The sequence below is a fragment of the Hyaena hyaena genome, unplaced genomic scaffold (assembly GCF_003009895.1).
Source record: "Hyaena hyaena isolate Hyena2069 unplaced genomic scaffold, ASM300989v1 scaffold_459, whole genome shotgun sequence".
NCBI lineage: Eukaryota > Metazoa > Chordata > Mammalia > Carnivora > Hyaenidae > Hyaena > Hyaena hyaena.
Window position 1 is genome coordinate 413,607 of NW_024081093.1, and position 16,644 is coordinate 430,250.

General features: G+C 50.5%; 1 protein-coding gene across 1 annotated transcript in view; it reads right to left on the reverse strand.

Annotated features, from left to right (window-relative positions):
* Positions 1 to 212: 212 nt before the first annotated feature.
* GLB1 (galactosidase beta 1) overlaps positions 213 to 16,644 on the reverse strand; it is an 87,877-nt gene continuing 71,445 nt past the window's right edge. Inside the window, exon 16 of the mRNA XM_039253727.1 lies at positions 213 to 800. Within this exon, the coding sequence (XP_039109658.1) occupies positions 531 to 800 (270 nt within the window). The 3' untranslated portion in view covers positions 213 to 530. The remainder of the gene's footprint in view (positions 801 to 16,644) is intronic.

The window sequence follows — 16,644 nt, forward strand, 5'->3', positions numbered from 1 at the left end:
TACTGAGGGGCTACCTAGTCGACAGCACAGAAACACGAAAGGAAGTCAAATGAGGACCAGAAAAGCAGGAGTCCACTAGATCAAACCAAGAGTATTTTCCATTCCTTTAAACCGCAAGTTAGTGAGGTGGCTTCTTCGACCCACTCAAGTCTAGTTATGATTTAAATCAGAACCGATAATTTAATACCTGCTCAACATTAAAAACAGTAACATCATTTGAATACCAATTTTATTTAACAAAAAGACAACATGATTCTTCCAAAATAAAAATCAGGAACACCTTGAAAGCTTCCATTTCGACTGTGGGAACTCATCGTGCATCACCGTGTGGCCACCGTCCTCACACGTCCGCTGCAGCCCCTGCCGGTGAGGGCTGGCCACCGCGAGGCTGCCCGGAAAACCTCAGGAGAAAACACTCGTGCTGAATCTATCTTCCAGTCGAACTTCCCAGTGCATGCTGGCATTACGCGAGGGGTGTGTGAGGTATGTGCAAGGCTGCTGACGCTACAAAGGGTCACAGTGATTAGTCATCAGACCCGGTCCAGTCCTGAGCCTCGGTTAGACAGGTCTGGGGGGGGACGGCTGGAGGTCGGAGCAGCGCTGATGACAGGCCTGTCCACAAACTCCACGGAGCACACTTCCGGGCCCTTGTCACCGCAGGGCGCGCGCTCCAATTCCAGTATGATGATGTTGTTCGGGGCCGAAGTCACCAGGATGTGCCGTGGCACAAACAGAGTCACCTGGGGGCCCCGTGCTGGCCAATACCGACCAAGGTTAAAGCCATTAATCCACACCTGGCCCTGGAGACAGAGAGAGAGAAAGAGAAGACCGTCAGGCCCAGCGGCACAGACAGGACTGCGGCAGCAGAGGCAGAAGTGTCCCCATGAAGGCACTCTCTCTCTGGCCATGGACAAGACCTTGGCTTCCGCGCCCTGCTGAGGTGACTGGCCACGTCAGGCATGGGCTGGAAACAAACAAAAAACACCCCAAATACCTGTTTCCAGTTCAGGAAAGTATGTTTGGCTCTGACTAGTCCGTCGTGGATGGTACCAGACGACACTGTACGGTTTCACCAGGTTTCCGAGTGTCGTCCTGGGCCCTGGGTGGCCGCTGCCCCCACGTGGTGGCATCTCCCTGACTTCCCCATTGAGGGGGGCTGCTGAGCTACCCCCAGGCGGACGAGCTTTCCTCCTTCCTACCCCGTCCCGGAGTCAGGAGCTCGCGTTGTCTGCCGCAGCTCGGGAACACGGTCCCATGAGCCACCCTCCAACACGGCTGTGAGTCCACACTTGCCCCCAGGAGCAGATGTGATCCTCCGTGCTGCAAAGGCCATGTCTGGGAGCAGAAGCCCCCTCCCCTATAAAACAGAGAGTGGAGAAACTCCCAAGGAATGGGGATGTTTAGGGGTGCCTGGGTGGTTCAGTCACTCAAGCATCTGACTCTTGATTTTGGCTCAGGTCATGATCTCACAGTTTTGTGAGTATGAGCCCCATGTTGGGCTCTGTGCTGACCCTGCAGAGGCTGCTGGGGATTCCTTCTCTCTCTACTCCTCCCCTGCTCGCACTCAAAATACATATACTTGAAAAAATTATTAAAAAAAAAAAAAGAATAGGGACACTTGGGTGTGTCTACACAGACCCCCTGCATAGGCTAGGGTTTACTCATAGGGTAAGACCTAACAATTGGTTGAAAAAATGGAACATTCTATTACAAAGGGAGAGAGAGGGGCAAGGAGGGGAGAGTAAGAGGGAGAGAGAGAATGGATGCATGGGAGATGAAGGAAGGAACAAAGGGAGAAAGGAGAGAGGGAGAAGTAAAGAAATTGCTACCCACGGTGGCCCAAGTATCCTGGGGCCACCCTGAGGAGGGACAGCACTGGTGTCACCTGCCAACCCTCCCCCCACACACACTGCAGCCGCTCAGCTAGAATTACTCAGTTGCTCAGCCCCCAGGGGCCCCCCTCATCCTCACTCCCTCTGAACTTCCTACCTGGGTTCCAATCTGATTCCCCTCCTTCCTGGCTGCCCGAGCTTGGGCAGGTCCCGCTCATGCTGGTGACCAGGGACATTGGGTGGCAGCGGCACTGTCTGGCGGTCAGCACGGTGGCTGGCGCCGGGGCAGAGCCCAGGGAGGGAAGGGCTCCTCACGCTAACATCAAAAGACCTTGGCTTTCACATGCCTACAAAAGGCCAGTGAGTGAACACCGTCCGTCTGTTGGAGGAAGTCATTTAGAGAAAGGGTGACAGTTGTACAGTTCTCAGAACTATTCTACTCTTGTTTTCACCGCGGGACATGCCATCTCAATCCTTCCTACAAGGCAACGACAGCTTTATCGGGTTTTTATCAGCGTCAGATCTGCCGGCGCCTTGTTTTTGCAGCAGTAGAGAAGAGCAGCACTTTACTTTCGAGGCCAAGGGGGAGACAGGTTTAAGGGCAGAGCAGCGGGAGGGCTGTGAGAGCACACGGGCTTCTGTGTCCCGACAGAGGCCACGCCAACTCCGGGCCGAGGGGCGAGGTGGAGATCTAGTCCATTCTCTCCCCTGAAATGTCCTTTCCTGAGTAGCCAGGGACCGTCCCTCACATCTCGGGTGCTGAAGCGGGCATGGCCGCCTGGAGAGCTGGGAGCTGAGAGCCGGGATCCCCTTTGCCGGAGGATTCCGGGGGAACGTTGAGATTGGGGGTATGGAAGGGACTGCTCTTGGGCTGCGATCTCAGTGAGACACAGGCCTGACAGAGCAGGAGTGTGTGCGGCTCAGCCTGTGCCTGTGTCCAGCTCATCTTCCCGAATGGCGCCCTGTGGGCCAATAGTGCAGCGGCCTCGCCGGGCAGCAGTCCCAAAGACCGGGCTTGGCCAGGTGGGCAGGGCTGTTCAGTGTGTCTGCCTGGCTTCCCGGGCCCCTCTGCCGTCTTCCATCTCTCTGGCTAGTCCCACCCCTACTAGGAAACACTCAATGGCCCCCGGACTGCACTGTGACAGACAGACACAATCCCAAACCGCGGCTCCTAGCTCCTGATCAAAGTTGATGTGCTTTTCCTCTGGCCTCTTTAATTCTGGAAACAGCACGATCTGGTCCGGTCATGCTCTTCTCCCCCAAATGGTCCCCTGTGGCCTGTGATGGGGCCTTCTGCTCCCCTGGGAACTCTGCCCCTCGCCCCCTTCCCAGGTGACTCTCCAATTTGTGGGGATCGTGCCTTGCACATTCCCTCTAACCTGCCCTGAACCCAGGGTTACACCTTCCATGGCCTTGGTTAATTCTCAAAAGCTATGAACTTCTGCAATACAAAATTTCCCTCCACTCTCAGCTCCTAAAAGAAGAGGCATGAAATGAAGTTTAAGGTGGTTTTGTTGCCCTTCCTGGACAGGAATCGAGACTTTGGAAAGGACAGACAAACCAACAATTTGGAAGGAACGGGCCGTAGGTCCACAGCTCTGAAGGACCTCTGTCCAAGGGGACTTTCTGCAACACTGCAAGGTTCTGCAACTGCCCAACGCAACAGCCGTGTGCACTTGGCAATGGCTGTTGAGCACCTGAAATGGAGCTATGGTGAAGGAGGGACTGAGTTTTCACTTTTCACTCATTTAAATGTAAGCATCAACAGCCCTGTTTGGCTAGCCGTCATCTAGACAAAGTCACGATCCATGCGGTCTCAGAATCCTGCAGGCTCCTCATGGGTCTCCCGACTTCCTTTATTACCTCTAGAGCCCAGGCTCCGCACCCCAGCAGAATGAAAACCAGAAATCGGATGCTTTTCACATGTTCTTGCCTCTGATCTTGACCCACGGACCCCGGACAGCCCGCTTCCTCCCCACCCTGTCCGTGCCACTGCTCTCCCCATCACTCAGACACACCAGGCGGGCATCCCCAGTACAGTCACTGTTCCGGCTGATGGCTTTCTGACCACAGAGATCTCAACCCCACCACCTCCTCCTCACAGAGAGGAGCCGCGGTCACCCTCAATACTGGGCCTTCCAGTCCAGGTCACCCACTGTCCCCTCGGTCTCTTCTAGTTAGCGTCATTATTTGATATGTGTACCATTAGTTTGATTGTTGGCTTATCAGCTCTTTCCAGCATACGTTCTATGAGGGGAAAACTTTGTTCATCTTGTTCTCAGCACTCAGCAGTGATACTCAGTACATACCTAGCAACACTCATTAGGGGAGACTGAGTGATGACTTTGCCTGAGAACAGATTCAACAAAGAGGTGACACGAAGTCCTACTGAAAGAATATCCCATGCCCCTCTGCTCCTACTTAAGAGTTTTAGAGAATCTTATTCACTGGAAGAAAAAGAAAATATTTGCATTCTTCTCCTTCATTAGCACTGTGATTTGTTAGTTATACAAAAATTACTCTAAAAGTGTCAAATTGTTAACAATGCTATGAAAACTTACACACATTGTGATTGTTGTTTTTCTTTACAAAGTTATGCTGAAATTATCAGGGACGGGGGAGAGTACGCATCCATTGGTAAATGTGATGTTAAAAGTAGACTCATTCTTCATACGGCAAGCCCCATAGGGGCCCAGCATTTATAGAGCGAACACCAATGGCTTCTGGGGCTTTGTGGGGCTGTCCTAGCTAAAACGGTTCCATGACAGAGTCTGACTTTCTTTGACCATGACTTGACCTTTGGCAGACTCCCCTCTCTGCTACTGTCACCTAGGTGATAATCGTTCCAATAAATGGTAGGTTTCCGGAAGTGGGTGACCTGCTTCTCTGTTAATCAGAGAGATGAGCATCTGTTTTAAATCCTCTAGATAAACACAATCCTCTCCTAAGGACTTTAAGCAGAAATGTCAATGCTGTTTTAAGTCACAGTTTCACATTTTTCAAACTTGCTTGGGCATTCCTTCAAAATCAACAAGATCTGGTTGGATGCAGACCTTGTCCAGCTCTGAAAGAAGACATATGTAGGCACTCTGAGGACTTAGAGGGACACAGACCAAGGTCCGTTTCTCAAGGTTAGAAGGCTGTCATGACACACAATTCATGAGTGACTGTGTGATGCTCACACGGTAGAAACAAAAACAAACATTTTTAAAAAGGGTAAAATAATGAGGGGCTTGCTTAGAGAAGACGGGAAAGAGATTTCGCACTGCACTTCAGGAGGGAAGATTAATTCTCCCTTTCCTTCAGACCCAAGGGGGTCGTAGCTGATGCAAACCACACTCCCTTGCTTCCTCCATGGTCTTGGGGTAATAAATAAGCCTCTGGTCTCTGTATTTGATGACAGATTCAACTAGAACTAAAGCTATGAAAATATAAATTAGCATAAAAGATCAATCACTTCCTCCTTTTATCAATCCCCAAACATAAGTTCCTTTCCTTCTCGGCCCCTGAAGTCCCAGCAATGCGTGAGCTTTTCGGGAGCACCTTACTTAACAGTGGGTGCCATGCCGTGCCGCACAGCTGGACCAAAGCTATGAACCCACGTGCAAAAACTGCCTCCCGGACGCCATTCTGTGCACTGCAAATTGCAGGAGACGCCCTTCAACTCAGAGTGTATTTACTCTTGTTTACACGTAATTCCACAAGTTTGTCACTACATTTAAACACATTTTCAAATTTTATTTTTTAAAGTAAGCTCTAAGCCTGGGGCATCTGGGTGCCTCAGTCGGTTAAACGTCCAACTTCGGCTCAGGTCATGATCTCGTGGTTGGTGAGTTTGAGCCCCATGTCGGACTCTGTGCAGACAGCTTAGTGCCTGGAGCCTGCTTTGGATTTTGTCTCCCTCTCTCTCTCAAAAATAAATAAACAGTAAAAAAAATAAATAAAAATAAAAAAATAAAAATAAAATAAGCTTTACGGCCAACATGTGGCTTGAACTCATGACCCCAAGACCAAGAGTTGCATACATTCTATAGACTAATAAGCCAGCCAAGTGTCCTACTTTGTTGCTAAAGTCATACATATATTTGTGGAAAGATTGATTATTTCATTTCCAAGCTCACAAGACTTGTGATTCAGAAACAAAGAATTAGATGGAAATAGTAGACTTCGCTGGGGTAAAAGTAACTGAAAATCAGGTCAAAAGCATTAAAAAGCTTATCAGATTCAGAAGGAAAAGAGGGTCATGAGTGCTGAGGCCTGTGGCAGGTTGCGGAAAGGGCCACAGTTCTCCGCAGCTCCCCCGTCAAGAGCCAGGATCCGCTGCTCCATCCCTCGAGCCTGGCTGGCCTGGTGACGTGGCCTGGCCACATTGCACAGAAGGAGTGACTTGTGAGTTCTGACTTGGGCCTTGTGAAGCCTCGTGCACCGGCGTTCTTTCTTTGAACCCTCTGGCCATGGGATGAACGAGTCTGGGACGGCTTGCTGGGTGATGAGCGAGCCGCGGCCACCTCGGCAGACAGCTCACATCTAGGAGCGCGGCGTCCTCACCGACCACAAGGGCATGCCCGGCGGAGACCAGCAGAAGAACCCGGCTTGCCGATACTCTAAACGGTGAGCTCAACCAATGGCTGTTGACTCAACAGCTGATGGCTTGTTGTCCGGCAGAAGCTGTATCCACACCAAGTTGCGTGAGGATGCTACTTTTCGGCCAAGGAAAGGCTGTTTCTAAACCCTACTTAAAAACGGTAGATTCCTGCTCTAGTGCTCAGTTCCTCTTGCGCTAATCAGTCGCCAGATCCTGTCAGGGCCGCCTCAGTGGTATGTGTGTCCCCCTGGGGGGTTGCTGGAAATGACTAAAGAGGCGGGACACATGTGAGCCCTCAGCCCTCAGCACAGTGATGCACGGTGAGTGATGACGCACGGTGAGCTCTCAGTACTGTGGCTGCTGGGGTCATCTCCCAGAGCGGGGCCGGCCCCACCACTCTCACTGCCACACGAACCCCCCAGGCTTCATTCTTTCTCCCTGGACCACTTCTCCAGTGGCAGAGGTGTCGGGGCTGAGGAGGAGGAGGAGGAGAAGGCCTGGCTTGCCTCAGACCGCCCGGGCGGCAGGCCCACACCACCACCGGCTGCATGTGGTTCTCTGGGGGCCTCAAAACTGCCGAGGGGCACCTGGGAATTTGGGTGTTGCCGGCACATGCGTGAGGATGTTAGAAGGCGGCCCGGGATCAACTCCTGAGGACCGCAGCCTAGAAGCTGAAAGGGAAGCCCGCCTGAGAACAGACAGGAGGGAGGAAACCGGAGGGATTTCGTCACAGAAGTCAGGAGAAGGGTTTCCAGGGAGCGAGTGGTTACCCATATCAGATGTCACTTGCCAAGATGTTATGGAAGACAAGGTCTGGGGGACATTCCGACGTGGGGGCGCTGGCGGCGACGGCAAGAACAGCTCCGGAGGAGCGTGGCTGCAGACGGTGGCTCCGCCCCATGGAGCTCCACTCCGTAGTTAGAGCTACCGACGGGGTCCTTTTCCCCACCGCTCCAAACCTGGGCACGCACCTCCCCTCTGCACCCTCATGACAAGCACTGAGCACATATCTTACATAGCAACCCACCTCCCGATGTGTCCAGATTTCCGTGCATAGACTCAAGACCGGCAGGCCTTCTGTAGGATGGCCGTTAGGTCTAGAAACATGGACACCAGTATTTCATTGTACTGAATACAGCTTGGTCGGCTGCTTGCTTGCTTTACTTACTTATGTTTGCTATGTTCCAGACTTGATGGCCACTTCCTCTTGGATGCTGAGGTGGTTAGTAAGTACCAGAGGCTGAATATGTCGAAAACCCAGCTTCTGATCCCCGCCCACATCCCAGCCTGCCCTGCTCCAGCTGCCCCCCTACCTTCTGGAACTAACCACGCCCAGCCCTCCCACTGCACGGGCCCAGACTCTGGTGTCCTCCCTGACTCCGTTCCCTGGAACACCGTGCCCAGTCCTTCAGCAAACCTTGCCTTTTCTTCTCAGTACAAACCTTGCACTTCTCTCCCCACCACCCACGCTCACAGTGTCTTGCGGGATTGCTAACATAGCTTAGCTTCCCATCAGGAACTTCTGCATCAAGGCTTGCCCTCCTATAATCCATTCCCATGGAGAAGTGAGCTTTTAGACTAGGTCCGTTCTTTCATTGTCTGCTTAATAGCCGCCATTGGAATGCGAAGAAGCCAAATCCACCAGTCCCTGACTTGGTGCCAACTCCTCTTCCCCCGCACACTCCCCTGGCTCACAGGATGGTTCTCTTTGGGCCTTAGCACTCGCTGCTCCCTGGATCTGGAACATTCCTCCTCTGGCCCTTCACATGGATAACTTGGTCTCAGCCTTTGGGTCTCACCCAATGGCCATCTCCTCCCAGAGGCACCCTTGACCACTCCTTATCTCCTTATGTGGTGGTTTAAAAAATATGCCCATACTTTTTTTTTTTTTTTTTTGAGAGACAGAGAGAGTGCAAGGCGGGGAGGGGCAGAGAGAATCCCAAGCAGGCGCTGCACGGTCAGCATGGACCCGACCCGGGGCTTGACCTCAAGAACTGAGTTCATGACCTGAGCTGAAATCAAGAGTCGGGTGCTTAACCGCCTAAGCCACCCGGGTGCCCCCGTCCGTACATTCTTCACACTTCTCCATTCAGGAGGCAGAATCTAATTCCTATCCTTGAAACAGGGACTGGACTCAATGACTCTCTTTTAACCAACGGAGCGTGATGAAGGCGATGCTATGTGACTTGCAAGGCTAGGTTATCAAAAAGGTAGTTTCCGCCTGGCTCGCTTCCCTGAATCGCTCGCTTTCCTGAATCGCTCCCTCCAGGGAAAGCCAGCGCTGCATCATGACACTCAAACAACCGACAGGCAGGCCTATGTGGAGAAGAGTCAAGGCCACCTGCCAACGGCCAACGTCAACCACAGAAGTGAGCCACCTTGGAAGCTGGTCCTCCTCAGCTGGTTAAGCCTTCATGTGATGGAGCCCTGGCTGGCAGACCCTGATCCCAAACCACCAGGCCACGCTAGTCCCAAATTCCTGACCCACAGAAACTGGGAGAATACATGCATTTCGCTGTTTAAGCCACTAAAGGTTAGGGTAAATTTGTTACACAGCACTAGATAACCATTATGTCCCATGAGATAGCAACATCTTCCCCCCCAGGCCTTACCTCACATCACATCATCATGTTTATTGTCTTCCTAATTGTTACCACTATCTGAAATGATGGCATTTTTTTTTTTTAATTTTTTTTTTTAATGTTTTATTTATTTCTAGGAGAGAGACAGAGAGAGACAGCGCGAGCAGGGGAGGGTCAGAGAGAGAGGGAGTCACAGGCTGAAACAGGCTCCAGGCTCTGAGCTGGCAGTCAGCACAGAGCCTGATGCGGGGCTCGAACCCACGAACCATGAGATCATGACCTAAGTGAAAGTTGGACGCTTAACCGACTAAGCCACCCAGGCGCCCCATGGCATTTATTTTTCAAAATTTATTTTTGATTGAAATTATATTTAATTATGATGTCTTCCCCAGAAGCAGTGCCCTTGCCTAACCAGCTCACATGCTGAAGAGCCAGTCACCAAGTATCTCATAGTTTCTGGCACTTTCTACACACGATGGCTGTATTTGATAATACCGCTTCGATGTTTAAAATTGTCCCTAGTTCTACAAAGGTCTCAAGGTAATATCCAAATGTGCTTCCTACCACTCACTCCCTTCCTGGCTCCTTCTGGCATGGTTTCTATGAAACCAACCAATTCTCTAATTCTCTGGACACCAGATGCATGTCCAACAATTCAATTATGACACGTCTACCTAGAGCTGGGGTCAGATCCCACAAGTTCAAAGGGCTCGGACCCACAAGACTACCCTTACTCCAGACACCAGTTGTAAATCTGGGGCCATCCATACTTCTGAACTACCAGCTCCAAACTGGGGGCTCCCATGGCCTCCTCCTCAGGTTCAAGAATTCGCCAGAATGGGGCACAGAACTCAGGAAAGTATTTTACTTACATCTGCCCTCTCCAGGTGCACCTACTAGCACCTGAATGTGTTCACTAACCCAGAAGTCCTAGGGTTTTTACAGAGCTCCGGCTCCAGCTCCCAACCCCCACCCCGGAAGTCAGAGGTTGGGGTGTGGAGCTCAAAGTTCCAATCCTTTAATCACTTTGGTCTTCCTGGTGACCACACCCCACCAGTACCAGAAAGGCCAAACGGTGCTGGAAATATCAAAAGCAAGATGCAGGAATAATTTAAATATATGAAGGGATTTTTGTCAGCCCTTTGTTAGAAATTCTTGTATTTCGTGATTTCTTTTTACATATTAAAAGAGCGAATATTTGCCTCTAAAAAATTACTTTTAGTCAGTATTCTATTTTGATTCTTAGCTTTCAAAGCAGAGTTCTGGTTAAGGAAAGTGGGACATTATTCCTAGTCTTATCATCATCCAGCTGTTATGCCCCCCAACCTCCCACGAGCGGCTCAACGGTGCACGAAGGGTCAAGGGGAGACTCGTGCACACCATATGAAGGGGGCAGACTGCCGGATCCCACGCGCCGGCAGAACAGGGCACCGGTGCGGCATGCGGTGATGTGGCGGGAGCACCGAGGAGCACCGCTTATCTCGGGGAGCGGTGCCCAGATGAGAGTTCTGTGCAGACGAAACACCGGCCTCAGGCTGTTGAACAAGAGCAAAACCTGCCTGATAGCTTCCCGCTGAAATCCCAGTTTGATGGTTGGGCACTTAACCAGAAAGCCACATCCTAATCAGAAGTGGCAGTTTTTAATCTCGAGGATCGCCCTGATTATCAGTGACTTCCTTCGATAAATCAAGGCAGTCTCTTTACAGCAGCCGAAGAGAGCACAAGCCCAGAGGCTGGGACAGGGCCTCCCGGTGGAGGAGGGTGAATGAAGAGGGGCTAGTGTGTCCAGAGGCAGGGGGGCTTCGCCGGGGCTCTGGCTTCCGGGGTCCCCTCCCCCACCCGTGTCTGCCAAAGTGCTCGTCTTCCCCGAAGGAGAACCCAGTGCATCTGCGGACCACGCAGGGCCTCAGCAGCGGGCCTGGGACCGTCCCCAGTAATGGGCTGCCGCGCGCTGGGAAATAACAGAAACCTGTCTGTTTCGTGGGCATATCCTCTGACTTTCGGACCCATGCAACCCAGGTCCCCGAGTCCTCTGAAGGGACCCTCCTGTCTGCTTTACAGAACTGTACCTCACACACAATCCACTCACCTCAACTGTACGGCTCGGCGGTTGTGAGAATACCACAGAGCTATGCACCCATGACCACAATCAATTTTAGAATATTTGCACCACTCCAGGAGACCCTGCACCCTTCAGTACTCACTCCCCATCTCCCCCACCCCCGCCCCCACCATCTCCTGTTCCCTCCTCTAGGCAACCACCGATTTTCTGTGTCTCTACACTTGCCCAGTTGGGACATGTCACATAAATGGAATCTTCCATGTGTATGGTTTGCAATCGGTTTCTTTCATTTAGCACGTCTTCAAGGGTCATCTGTGCTGCAACACAGATGACCTGCTTCATTCCTTTTTACTGTCAGATAATTTTCCATTATTATGTATATAACAGACATTCTGTCTGTTCATTCATCAGTGGATGGACATCTGGGCTTCTCCACCTTCTGGTTGATTCTGGATAATTCTGGCTAGGGCTGCTCTGGACAATGTATACTAGTTTTGGAGAGGACACATGTACTAGATGGGCTTGTGGGGTTCCAAACCTTCTGACAGGTCTGTAGACACTGTAGGTATGTACACCTTCCAAGCATGACGGTGTGGAACATTCCTATGTGAAGAGCCCCCGTCTACATACTTAGCACAAGCACCTCGCAGGCCTCCCGGATCCTGTGCGATGCCGCCTGCCTTTCCATGTGGGTCCCCGAGTCACACCTGGGCTCAGAGAGTTGTTCTATCACCTACTACTTCTCCTCATGCACAATCCTTAGCTCTCTTGACCTGCTCATCTACAAAGTAGAGGTAACGGCAGGATATCCCGCTATATGTGCTCTTTTTTTGTTTTTCATTTTTTTGAGAGAGAGAGAGCATAAGTAGGCGAGGTGCAGAGAGACGGGAACAGAGGATCTGAGGCAGGCTCTGTGCTGACAGCCCGCAGCCCAATGTGGGGCTCGAACTCACGAACCACGAGCTCATGACTTGAACCAAAGATGGACGCCTAACTGACTGAGCCACCCAGACACCCCTACACCTGCTTTTGATGATTATAAGAGGCAATGTCTCTAAAATGTTGAGCACAACGCCAGGGTCGGGCACTCTTGGGTGTGACACCTTTATGACCTGGCCAAGGTGAACCCCCTCTGCCCACCAAAAATGTCTCATGCTTTTCCATTTCTTCACCTTTGCATCTACCATTCTCCCACTTGGACCCCCCCCCTGCCCAAAACTCCCTCTGATTTCCAGTGAAGGGCTCTCCATCTGTCAGCTCTGTCTCCACCCGAGCGGCCAGCCCTTCTCGGCACTCCTGTAAACAAGCAGGTTCTCTTTCTGCTAAGCCCCTCCTGAAAGTTCTTTCTCTTCAAGCCCTAAACGGGCGAGCAATGGTTCGTCTTCTCACGGGCCTTGGCCCAGGATCCAGGCGCCCTGCAAAGCCCCTCCTCACCCATGGGGCTGCCCCAGGGCCTGTGCTCCTCCAGCCTGCTCTCTTGCCAGGGCTCAGCCACACAGGCACCTGTGTGCCCTTCACCGGGAGCATTTCCAGAGCAACCGGGCCGGGAGGTGGGCAGGATGGTGGACCAGCTGAGCACTTTAACAAAATGCCCCTCCCGAAGCTCATGACCCCCTGGGTGAGGCTGAAGTGCCAGCCTAAGTGTGATGATGGGGCGGCGTGGGGGGCACAAAGGGGCTCAAGGAGGGCGGGGCCAATCCTCTCCCGGACTAAGGGTCTAGGAAGGTTTCTTAGAGGAGCTAGTGCCAGTCTTGACGGATGAGTATGTGATGGCCGGTGAGCCGTGCGAGGGAGTGGAAACGGCTGAACAAAGGAGAGATATGACCCATGGGGACACCAGGAGGGACGGAGGGAGAAAAGAAGGCAGCAGCGGAGGAAGAACAAGCCTGCAGGCTCAAGTGGGAAGACCCAGGGGGGGGTTTCCTTTGCGTCTGGGTCCTAGAGCCCCCCGGTGTCACTTCTTGGCTCCACCTGGAAGGTGGCAGAGAGACGGAAAGGCTGACAACATGCAGGACAGCAGGTATGAGAAGAGGATCCTGGTCTGGAGGAAGAAGGTGGGGAGGGGATTCAGAGCTTACACTTCCTCCTAGGGCCACTGGGCAGGAAGCGAGGGTAGAGGGTAGAGAGATAAGTCTGACAGGAAGCCGAGGGAACAAAGGAGTTACACCTGATAGCACTGAAGGCGGGTGAGTGGGTGGGGGAGGAGGAAGGTGGCTTAGGGGAGAGGTGAAGGTTAGAAAGACCAGCTGGGGACGTGGGGAGAGAGACCAAAGACTGCAGGGCAATCTGGGGGCCTCGGGAGGCTGGAGAGAACGGGGGCCCCTAGGAAGGGGCTGGAGAGGCCCCCCAGCAGTGCTCAGTCACTGGCGAACGAGCAAAGGCCAATGGTGGACCCACTCAAAATGGAGGGTGAACAAGGCATGGAAGGTCAAGGGGGCCAGTGGATTGATGGCTTTAAAAAAAGAACAGTGGTGATATCCAGGCTGGATCGGGAAGACCTGGGGCCTTAATGGTGGAGAGTTTCAAGTCATCAATAAGGTCCAAGAGCAGGCTGGGAGGTTTGGGCAGAAACATGTAGCAAGAGAGAGGATATCAAAGCTTAACATTCTGGAGGTGGGTTCACCAAGATACACCATATGCCGCGTCATGAAACAAGTCCCAGTAAATTTAAGAAGACTGTGGCACCATCACTATAATTTAATTTTGGAACATTGCCATCACCCTGAAAAGAAACCTCATTATCTACTTGCAGTCACTCTCCATTCCCACCATCAGCCCCAGGAGACCAGCAACCTACTTTTTCTCTCTACAGATTTGCCTTTCCTGAACTTTCCATATAAATTGAATCTTACAGTATATGGTCTTTCATGTCTGGCTTCTTTTACTTGGCGTAAAGTTTTTCGGATTCATCTGTATTGTAGCTTGTATCAGTAGCCTGTTCTTTTTTTTTTTTTTTTTTTTTACCGTGGAGCACTATTCCTTTGTATGGATATAGCACATTTTATTTATCCATTCATCAATTGATGGACACTGGAATTTCCAGTTTGGGCTTATTACGAATTACGCTGCTCTAAATATCTGCCTATATGTCTTTGGGGAGACCTAGGCTTTCATTTCTCTTGGGTGTATACCTAGGGGTGGAACTTCTCAGTTCCATGGTAACTCTGCATTTAACCTCTGAAGAAACTTCCAAACCACTTCCAACGTGTCTGTAACATCTTACATTCCGCAAGTCCTGTAGAAGAGTTCTCATTTCTCCACATCATTGCCAACATTTCTTACTGTCCATCTTTTATTAGCATAGCCATTCTAGTGGGTATCAAGTAGTATTTCACTCGGTTTTGATTTGTACTTTTTTTTTTTTAAGTTTCTTTATTTGAGAGAGAGAGAGAGCGTGTATGTGCACCCCCACATGCAGAGGAGGGGCAGAGAGACAGGGAGAGAGAGACTCCCAAGCAGGCTCTGAGCCCTACAAGGGACTATCTCACAAATGGTGACATTGTGACCTGAGCCAAAATCCAGAGTCAGACGCTTAACCAACTGAGCCACCCAGATGCACCTGATTTGTACTTTTCTAATAATTAAGGAAGTTGAGTATTATGCATCTTTTCATGTACTTAACAACCATTTGTATAGCTCCTTTATGAAATTTGCAGTTTTTGACTGGGTTTATCTTCCTATTATTGAGCTGTAAGAAGTCTTGATGTGTTCTAGGTATGAATCCTTTACTAGATATATAATTTGAATATATTTTATCCTAGTAGCTTGGATTTTCATTTTCTTCATGAGATCTTTTGAAGAGCCAACATTTTTAAGTTTGATGAAATCCAATTTATCATTTTCCCCCTTTACGGATCATGGTTTAGGTGTCAAATCTAAAAAGTCTGCCTAATCCAAGGTCATAAAGACTTTTCTCCATCTCCTAGAAATCTTATAAGGGAATTAAATCAGAAATCCACAAAAATAAGATATACTAAAAAAGACCCCTCAAATATGTGGAAATTAAGTAACACATTTCTAAGTAACCTACGAGTCCGAGAAGAGACAATCATGTAAATTAGAAAATATTTTAAGCAGAATGATAAACATTTCCATAAACATTTAAAAAGCAAAAAATCTAAAAGGGCATTTCTTAAATGTTGTGCGTGTTCCTTACCCTCTTCTCTTTCAGCTACTTACATGCTCTTCCTCTTCTTCAGAGTCAAAATTCTCAGAAAGAATGTTTATATTCGAGCATCTGAATCTATGTGTGTTCGCTTCTTTACCTTACACTCCTCAGTAGCATGTGATGCAGCCTGTGGAGGCTTTGCTCCACTGGCGTACACTTCCCGAGGGTCCCACTGAGCTCCTTCCAGCTCAATCCAGTGGAAGAGTTTCTGTCTCCCTCTCACTGTCCCCTCGGCGATATAAATGCTGTTTTCCTCCTCAGTCTCTGCCCATCATGTTTATGCCTCTCTGCTTCCTTCCGCATCCCTTCTCCTTCAAGGACCTCCTCATCCCACGTCTTCAATGGCCATCCACACACAGATGATCTTATGCACATAGTCGCAGCCCAGATCCCTCCTCTGACTTCACCCACAGACCCCCACAGCTCTCGGCCAGCACCTTCTCTCAGCTGTTCTCGAAGGCCTCTCCGATTCGATCTGTCCAAATCCAAACTCATGATCTCCCTCTCCCAGCCCAAGTTTTCTTTGGAATTTTTTCTTTCAATAAATGGTACTGTCTGCCCAGCCACCAGCCTGGAACCTAAGAGTCATCCAGGATAGCTCCTTCTCTTAAAAAAACTTTTTTTTATGTTTACTTATTATTGAGAAAGAGAGAAACAGAGCATGAGTGGGGGAGGGGCAGACAGAGAGGGAGACACAGAATCCAAAGCAGACTACAGGCTGTGAGCCGTCAACACAGAGCCCGACATGGGTCTCGAACCCACGAACTGTGAGATCATGACCAGAGCCAAAGTTGGACGCCCAAACGACTGAGCCACCCAGGTGCCCAGATCCTTTTCTTTAAACCCCAATATCCAATCCATCATTACATCTCATTGATTTAACCTCACAGATCTCTCAGACAGTTGATGTCATCTCCCTCTTAGCTACCACCATCCCTGTCTCTCCTTGAGAATATGGTCCAGCCACCTAGACAGCTCACCAGAATCCACAGGCACCCTCACTCAGCCCAGCCCTCTCTGCACACTGGGGCCAGAGAGCCCTGTCATATCACAACCAAGTCATGGCACTCTCCTGCTTCAAAGGCTCTCAACATAAAGATGAAACTTTAATGTGGTTTAATTGGCCCATTCCAATCTCATCTCTACCCACTTTCTAGTCTCTTCTCTGAACCACACTCCACACTCAAACCAAGTATTGGGTCCTTTCCTAGTTCCTTACATCCCTTCCCCCTGCCCCCTCTAACCACATGGCCTTTGCACATGCTATATCCTCTGCCTGGAACATGTTTCCCTCCCCCTTTTGCCATGTTAACTCCTATTTATCTGCCATATCTCTGTCAAGCAGAAGGAAGGCTTCCCTGACCTCCCTGACAAGGTCAAACACTGCAGTTACTACCAACACCCATATTTCTTTT